Source organism: Microtus pennsylvanicus, chromosome 13 (genome assembly GCF_037038515.1).
Source record: "Microtus pennsylvanicus isolate mMicPen1 chromosome 13, mMicPen1.hap1, whole genome shotgun sequence".
NCBI lineage: Eukaryota > Metazoa > Chordata > Mammalia > Rodentia > Cricetidae > Microtus > Microtus pennsylvanicus.
The window spans coordinates 29328973-29338788 of NC_134591.1; the positions used below are offsets into that span (position 1 = coordinate 29328973).

General features: G+C 37.5%; 1 protein-coding gene across 1 annotated transcript; it reads right to left on the reverse strand.

Annotated features, from left to right (window-relative positions):
* Window positions 1-4116: 4116 nt before the first annotated feature.
* On the reverse strand, window positions 4117-6435 carry Izumo3 (IZUMO family member 3). Its single transcript, XM_075946925.1, has 7 exons — window positions 6204-6435; window positions 5989-6063; window positions 5747-5836; window positions 5530-5547; window positions 5030-5110; window positions 4536-4626; window positions 4117-4315 (listed from the first exon to the last, which is right to left on the reverse strand). The coding sequence occupies exons 1-7, from the start codon at window positions 6433-6435 to the stop codon at window positions 4117-4119; spliced, it is 786 nt and encodes a 261-aa protein (XP_075803040.1).
* Window positions 6436-9816: the final 3381 nt, after the last annotated feature.

Here is a 9816-nt window from a genome sequence, read left to right on the forward strand (position 1 = left end):
CACCAACAATAAAATACTTGCTTTTTGTTGGTTACGTTTTGCTAGATACTCCCTTCAACCATTTTCACAGGAAGTTTGTCAGGTTTCTTTATCTTTCTTCTTTATAACTAGTTTATGAAACTCGATTCTAAATGATCTCATTTAAGTTTCTTTGCATGTATTTATTTTATGTTATGTTCTTTCTCTCTGCATATGATAGTACCTTTTTATCTCTCCGTTGCTTTGGCTGACACTTTCTTCCTCTAAAACTGTAGTGTCCTACTTTGATCCCTAAAGAGTAGTACCCTCATGATACACTACAAAACATGTAGACCGCACTGTGTGCATGTATGATACAGACATTGCTGTATAAGGAAACCACTGTGTGCATACATGACGTTCATGTATGACTTTGATAACTCACCTTTGTTTAAATCATCTTTAACTTCTACCTGTTTTTCATTTTCTTTTTCTTTTGACTAAATTTGTTATTGGAAGAATTGCGCCTACACTCACTGGTTTTCCTGGAACTAGAATAACGAGTCCTGTCCTGAACTTTGTTATTGTTTAGTAGAATGCTGTTGTTGTGTTTTTGTGTTGCTAAGGGGAATGGATCATCTTGCAGGTTTCAGGGCTTCCTAAATGTGAAAATCTGAAATTATCAATTTATTAATAATTTTTGGCATTTTAAAAATACAGGCATCAAATCTCCAGACAAAACTTAGACAAAACCTGTCTTAGATCAATATTTATTAATATCTAATTAGTTTCTTTTACCTTCTTCTGTTACATGAAAGCTCATAAAAGTTTGATGACATCATTAGCAGAGAAGGGCAAGCCTGAAGGGAAGGGAGTTTAAACAAAGTATATCTGGCGGTATTTTTCCCAAGTATGGCTTCCTTATTTTCAAACTGCTTGTTTCTATTTGGTAGATTGTCCTTTATTTTTCTAGGGCTCAGAAGACAAGCTATAATTACATCAAAATATTGTAAATATTATTACCAATTCTTTAAGTGATTTGATATTTAGTCATTTCAAAAGAGAAATTTAATGTAAAAATCTCTTGCAAATTAGGATTCTGTCCAGAGAGCTATGCTTTATAACTTTTTTTTAAAAAAATCACTTTTTATGAAGCATTTTATTTTCATGATAAAGGTTTTAAAAATACATATTTTAAGTGTCAATGAAGACCTTCAGCAGTCTTCATTACTTGAAAAATTAAAAGATTGTTTGTTTGAGAATTTACTTCGAGTGTTATTTTTAAATTATTTTTAGTCTTTTTCTCTTTCCTCCAATTCCTCCCACATTCCCCCAGTCCTCAAATTCAAAATGTCTTCTTCTTCCTATTGTTTAGTATATATTATGCCTAATTATATATTATATTTATAATACATACACACAGTAAGTATATATATGTATGCTTCCTATTTCAATGTTATTAATATTTGGATGTGTTTATTGCTGACTTCTGGAGATTGGATGTTCTATTGGGTGCTGGTCCCTGGAGAGGACTGGTTTTCCCTATCTCAGCAGCCATTAATTGCCCATAGCCCAGAAAGCTATGTTTTTAAAGTCTACAAAGGAATGTATAAAAACCAACCTGATATCAGTAGGAATGGATACATGATTGTATAATTCATAAAATCAACTATAATTGTATATGTATGTGCCTATCCATCCCTCAGTGTATTAAAGTATATTAAACATGATGAAACAGTGTTGGAGCAATCACTTAACTGTTAAGAGCACTGGTTTGTTTAGTAGAGGAACATGGTTCAGTTCCTCACATCCACATAGGAGCTCAGAACCACCTGTAATACTACAGTGGTGCTAGTGGGTTATGCTTTTGTCTGGCTTCAGTGGGCACCAGACATGCAAGTGTCATACATATAGACATATAAGCACCCTCATACATACATACATATACAAAATACATAATTATCTGTACATAATTATCTTCACATTTAATAATATATATATATATATATATATATTTTTAAGGATTTTTTATGTTTATGCATGTGTTGCCTACATGCAAGTCATGTGCACTACATATGGGTCTCATGTCTCCAGAGACCAGAAGAGGTCTCTAGTTTTACAGAAATTTGAATTATGAATGATTTTAAGGTGAGATGTAGGTGTTGGGAATCAAACTCTTGTCGTCTGAAAGAACAACAAATGCTTTTACTATTGAACTGTTGCTCCAGCCCCACACAATAATTTTCAGTCTGAGAAATCAGTAACAATACACTAGAAATTATTTTAAAAGATTGCCAGATTAAAGGACAGTAGATAGTAGGGAAAGATAAGGAATAACAAGCCCAGGCAACACGTTTGGCTAACTTAGTAATTTCACAATATCAACAACATACATGTGCACCATGACTGTTCAGAAAATATTAAATACAATATAATAACACATTGTTCTAAAACAAGCTTCATCATCACACATTTTAACACTTCTATTATCCTGCACATATATTTTCTTGTAATTAAATGTAAAGATAATTATGTATTTCATAAATTAAGAAACGTATCAGAATAAGATGTGAAGGTGAGCCCTAAGTCATTGAGAAATGATAGGTGTCCTATAACAGTGTGCTCTGACTGTTGTAATAAAATTTACATTAACCAGAGACATCAATGTCCAGGTTCCACTGAGACCATCCTCATCATTCAATATCTCATCCACACAGAAGCAGCTATAAGTAAGCGCTGAGTTCTACATCATAGAATGATTTGCAAAGGCCTATACCCACTGCTGAATTAAGACTCCATTTACTCTGTTTCATGGTGATAAATTGTGATGCTTATCCTCTAAAACATGCTTATAGAATAAAAGGAAGCAAGGTAAAATGGAAAGTTCATGAATGTTATAGTTAAGTGGGCCTATGAGCTAGTCCAGACTTGTTATGTGCTAGCTGTCTAATCAAGAACATGTTAAGAGAGTAAATCCACTTTTATGGTTTTCATTAATCTGCCATAACAGTGACTTTGCTTATCTATATTAGTCAGATGATTTTGATAAACATAAATCCCTCATCCAAACTATCTCAGCTCTACCGAGACAACAGTCAATACATCAGTTTGATGAGATAGCTTGGATATATGTGCAATATATATATATATATATATATATATATATATGTGTGTGTGTGTGTGTGTGTGTGTGTGTGTGTGTGTATACACATATGAAATAATTAAGGTAATATGCAAATAAAGATATTTAGTGAAAAAAGTCTCATGGAATAAAAACACATGGACTGTGGAGATAGCTTAGTGGATAATGTTTACTAAGGAAGCAAGAAGAGCAGAGTTGGGGTCCACAGGCTCCAAGTCGACCCTGTGTGAGAGTGCGGGTCTCCTGTAATTCCTGCCTTGGAATTCAAAAAAAGGGGACCTTGGTGACACCTGGCTATCAAGACTAGCCATGTTGGTGTGATCTGAGTTTGACTGAGAAACCTCAAAGTATCAGGTGTAATAATGATCTCTGACGTGTCCTTACGTCCCCCACTCTTTCTCCCACAGAGACACATCACAAACCTCTTCATGCATGTGCTTTCATACACACATGAGCTAGCACACACACACATACACACACACACACACACACACACACACACACACACACACAGAGGCACACCAGACACACACTGGTGAGGAAGGATATCCAACTTTGTTTTGAGACATGGATTTAGAAAAAAAAATGATTGGGATAAACCTCAGCTACTCAAAACTAGTATTTTGGACTTTATTTTACACGTATATTTATGTGCTTAAGATATTATGATAATGATATCTTTATCTTTACTAGGAAATCATCTACATTGAACCTGATGGTAGATATGGAAACAGAAATAAAATAAACATAGTAAATGCTGATTTATAAACATGGAAGGAAGGTATCCTAATTACTGCCAACCATGAGAATGACTAACAATGCACTTTTATTATCACACGGCATATTGTTCTTGTGTGTATTGCAACATACCAGTTTACTTTCTGTCTAACTCAGGGTACATCATTTGCCCTCTCATGTCATCTGTTTTCTCAGGATGTTAGTAAGGATATTCACTGGAGAAACCCTAAGTTCTATTCCAGTTTTAAGATGCTGGGATTTTATGACCACGCAGGAACTCAAGTCTCACTTAGGAACTCTGATTCAGCACTTAATGGCTCTCCTGTCTGTGAATTTGAAGTCTGGGTCTCCAAATCGTTTTTCTCACCATCTGTATCTACCATTCCCAATAAGTCTTCAATTTTATTCTCCAAATATGTCTTCAGCGTCCTTCGTACTACCTTCATTCTCCTCTGATGTGAGATACAAAAATGGAATCTAAAATAGAGAAAGGACAATCCATACTTAAATGTAAGAAGTAATATTTTGAAAATAATTATATAGTTGTTTTCTTTGTTCCTGGATTATTCTGTGTTGTCCTATGTCCCATCTAGTATTTGCATCAAGCTTCTGTCTAATTTCCCCCTATTTTCCGTTAGAAAGGAGAAGTTTGGACCACCTCTTTGACAAATGAATGTTGGGAGGGTGGAAAACTCACAGTAACACAGCACTTGTCAATAGTACAGCTTCTGCTATCAATATCAGATACAGAGCAATCTCTCGATTTTCAGCCTTCCTTGGATTCTCATCTGGAAGGAGATAAGGATGTAAATGAGTTTGGAAGAAGAGTAGGAGTAACTGGGAATCTTTCTATAGAATAGACTCTGTTCAAATGAGTTGAGGACTGCCTGCTTCGTCACATTTCCTGGACTTATTGTGTTAGACTGCTTCAAAAAATTTTCCCCTTGCTACCCTTTAATCTCATAGTTTCTTCAGTGAAGTCCAGAATCCAGCCCTATTCACTTCTTACCCATGCCACTGACTTTATTCTAAGTTATTCATGTAGATAAACATTTTACTCAACATTTTAGTTTTTTCTTTTCAAAAACATTACTATAAGCTTTATTTAAAGCACTGAAAAAAAGATAAATGGACCATCTAGTTCTTTGAACCCTGTCCCCTCAAACTGCAATACCACACAGCCTATGTCACCTTTACAATAGTCTCCTCTGAAACACCGGGTAGTTATGCGAAGACAGGTCCAACAGTCAAGGACAGGACCTTCAGTTACAACTGGCAAAGAAAAATATAATTATTCAAAGGATATGGCAAGTGTGTTCCTTAGTTCATAAATACAGATTAGATTCAGACATTCCCAGGACTCTACAGTTACAGTTCTTCCAATTCTTTCTCTAGTAGTCAAGATTTTTAAAAGTCTTAAAAAGACTCTAAATATTTAGCTGTCTGTAAATGAAGTAGAGCAATGATTTCATAGTTTATGTTGGAGCAGTAGGCTGGGGAGGCATGAGCACTCTTTCCAACTATGCTGTGCATAAGATCTAAGTTCAATTTTGTCATCAGATAACATGGATAATTCCTCTACAGCTCTAAGAGGTGTATTCAAAGTTAACTAGAGAGAGAGAGAAGCACGGATAGAATGGAGGTGGGAAATATGGTCTGAAACCTCGAGGAGCCACATGGACTATACTCACCGCAATCTTCTGAACAAGCTAAAAGAGAAGCAGAAAGATGGAATGAGCTTAGAGTCACATCACACATGCCACATTTATGCCCATGTCATCCCTGCAGCATATCCATTTCTCACTACAACTAGACCCGTTGTAACCTGCGCCCTCCTTCCTCTTCTCCTCCCTTAGTTCCTGGTCTCTGAAATCATTTCAGTGTTATGAGGTAGAAATGCCTCATTACCAACTTCGGAGAAATTCTCTAGTGTTTTTTTCAGTTGGGATTCCAGGTTTTGGCGGACTTCAAGAAGCTTGCCTTGAATGATAATGACACCTAACAAGGATATGGGAGGGATATCAGAAATTTAGGTGATTATTTCAAATTATAATTCCAGCTATTTTGTGTTGTTCTTTTTACTCAAAATTCCCCATATCTGTTTACCTTATGGAACCCATAAAAGTTTCGTCAGTGAAACTATGTCTTACCTTTCCACGTTTCATTGCCCACTCTATAAAATTCTTGCTTCAGCCATTCTCTCAATTTGACAACATTTCGAACGGCTATTTAGAAAGGAGAAAGGCACATGTGGGGCAGACAATAATCACATCCTTGAAGTATGTAGAGTGGACCCAGGTGTTTTCTTCCATGCCTCCCTTCCCCCTTTAATCTCCCAAACTCTCAGGACTCCAGCTTCCCTCACCCAACAACCGAAGCGTCTTATCCTTGTGGGAGACCTTGGAGCTTAAGTGGGTTATCTCCTTATGCTGCCTCTCAAGCAGTTGAGTTCTCCCAGGAACTTCTACAGGTACCAGATTTCCCAACAAGGTACTAACATCCTCTATGAACTTGGGATCACACTCCAAACAGCCTTTGACCCCACGAAAGGCTGCCAGAGACAGAGACAAAAACAGAAGTACCCATAGGTCACCCATTTCCTCGTCCCAACCCTTCTCCACAACACAAGACGTCCTGGCAACTGGTTCACTTAGTTCCTTTTTCTTCAAAAATCCAGGAATGAGATCTTTGTCTTGGATATTCTGAGTACACCTTTCCCTCCTGTTCCATCCAAATTTTAGGGATTCTCATTTCCTTAAGGATCTTCTGGAGTTTTCTCAATTTTATCCTTCATTCCAGAGAGAGAGAGAACTGCTGGTTGGGGAGCAGTTACCTGAGTTCTGACTGTGGAACACAGAGAGAAGAACCTTGAGCTCACACAAGCAGAGTTCTGGGCAGGGGTACCTAGAGAAGGTTGCTTTAGCCCTCTCTGTCTATATAATGTATGTGTTCTGTCTGACTGGTAGCGTTATCAAAAGAAGTGGATGGTGGAAGAGATCTCATAAGACCTTAGTGTTTAACCCACATTTAGCTTCTAGGAGGTAAGATAAGCCAAGAATATTTGAATGGTTTGGGTTACCTTTCCATATTGGCAGCAATGTTATTTCTATATAAGTAATGGGCATTTATAAAGAACTATTATTTACATAGTCATCATATGTACAACTACTGCACGAGACCTTCAGAGAGACGATCGTAAGTCCTCATGACAGAGCACTGCTTTGAGAAGCTACCATGTCTATTGTATAGACAAGAAACAAAGGATCAGAAGTAAAGTCATTTAATTTGCTGGTTATGGGTCACAGTTTAAACTCTTGTCCATTTGGCTCCAAATTCTGTATTCTCCACTGTGTCACAATTCTGAGGCACTGAACTGAACAGAGAATTCTCAACAGAAGAAGTTCAAATGGCCAAAAGACACTTAAGGTCCTGTTCAATTTCCTTAGCAATCAGGGAAATGCAAATCAAAACAACTTTGAGATATCATCTTACACCTGTCAGAATGGCTAAAATAAAAAACTCCAATGATAGCCTCTGCTGGAGAGGCTGTGGAGAAAGGGGTACCCTCATCCATTGCTGGTGGGAATGCAATCTTGTGCAACCACTGTGGAAGTCAGTGTTTCGGTTTCTCAGGAAATTCGGGATCAACCTACCCCTGGACCCAGCAATACCACTCTTGGGAATTTACCCAAGAGATGCTCTATCACATGTCAAAAGCATTTGTTCAACTATGTTCATAGCAGTATTATTTGTGATAGCCGGAACCTGGAAACAACCTAGATGCCCTTCAATGGAAGAATGGATGAAGAAAGTATGGAATATATACACACTAGAGTACTACGCTGCGGTAAAAAAACAATGACTTCTCTAATTTTGCATGCAAATGGATGGAAATAGAAAACACTATCCTGAGTGAGTTGTCCCAGACACAAAAAGATGAACATGGGATGTACTCACTCATAATTGGTTTCTAGTCATAAATAGGGGTCACGGAGTCTACAATAGGCGAACCTAAAGAAGCTGAGTAAGAAGGTGAACCCAAGGAAAAACATATAGTTATCCTCTTGGATAAGGGAAGTAGACAAAATTGCCGGGGAGAAAAGTTGGATCTTGGGGGTGGGGTGGGATGGGGGTAAGGGGAGATGGGGAGAGAAAAGGTAGAAGGGAAGGAGGGGGGACTTGGGGAAACAGGAGGATCGGGATAAAGGAAGGTTGGATAGGGGAGCACGGAACCACAATTCTTAGTTAAGGGACCCACTTTAGGGTGGGCAGGAGAATTGACATTAGAGGGGCTCCCAGGTGCCCAAGCTGAGGTCCCCAGTTAGTTCCTTGGGCAGCTGAGGATAGGGAACCTGAAATGACCCTATCCTAGAGCAATACTGATGAATATCTTGCATATCATCATAGAACTTTCATCTGGCGATGGATGGAGATAGAGACAGAGACCCACAATGGAGCACTGGACTGAGCTCCCAAGGTCCCAATGAGGAGCAGAAGGAGGGAGAACATGAGCAAAGAAGTCGGGACCACTAGGGGTGCACCCACCCACTGAGACAGTGGAGCTGATCTACTGGGAGCTCACCAAGGCCAGCTGGACTGCTACCAAAAAAGCATGGGATAAAACTGGACTCTCTGAACATGGCGAACAATGAGGGCTGATGAGACGCCAAAGACAATGGCACGTGGTTTTGAACCTACGCAATCTGCTGGCTTGGTGGGAGCCTAGCCAGTTTGGATGTTCACCTTCCTAGATATGGACGGAGGGGGAGGACCTAGGACTTACCACAGGACAGGGAACCCTGACTGCTCTTTGGACTGGAGAGGGAGGGGGAGAGGAGTGGGGGGAAGGGGAGAGGGGTGGGAGGAGGGGGAGAAGAGTGGGAGGAGGGGGAGAAGAGTGGGAGGAGGGGGAGGGAAATGGGAGGCTGGGAGGAGGTGGAAATTTGTTTTTTTCTTTCTTTATTGTCCTTTTATCAATAAAAAAAAAACAGAAAATAAATGTTTGAAATTTTGCAGTTCAGGAGATGAAAGAGAATTCAAATTATTTTAATAATCTCTGATTGTAAAAGTTTGATCTGATATGACATCTTTTCGACTAGACAATCTCATTTTTTAAAAAAAAATCATGCAAAGAACTGTCATACATTGAGATCTGAAAGCAAGACAGCTAATGAAATCAAATGATCTCTAGGAAACAAATTTGGGCACTAGTGTGTAATGGGTATTGGTGGCCTTGAGTCCAGGTATGGAAATAAGCTATTGTAGCATATATGAACATAATTATAATCATCTTGGAAGAGTTATTATAGTTTCATAACTATAAAATTTGAACTTTGGGAAAAGAGTGTTGTCTCTTTTAATTATATCAATGCGTTTAATTATATCAATGATGATATAATTAGCAAATTGCTTAAAATGATAATATTCTTATCTGTAATATAAGCGCTAAAACCCAAATGCTGGATTGATAATGTTAATATTAGTTTGGATTGGCATGATAGAAATATGATTTATCATCTATACAAAGTTTTAGATTTGCTAGCTGTACTATGTATTTGCCTAAAATAGAATAGCAAATACAAATTAATGTATCAGTCTATATTACAATAAAAATTGATTTACTGATTTGTGATTCTTATATGGATCTAGGTGGGTTGTATACTATGACATTAATGGGTACAGTTCCATATCCATGGAGTTGTTTATAGTATTTGTTCTTTCTTAGGAATTATTCAACTCCTTCCTGTGTTCTTTGACTGTAAAAATGTTTTTTTAATAAATTATTTAACTCCTGAAGCTTTAAAAACTGAAGAACAAGTTTTATTAAAAGCATTTGTTTCTTTGCAGGAATTTCTCTTCTTGATAAATATGAATTTACAGAGTTTACAGAGGAACAATCGTTTTGTTTAAAATACCTATATTTATTAAGACACTTTAAAGTATGACAAGTAATATTAATATCTTTATTAGCTTTTTTT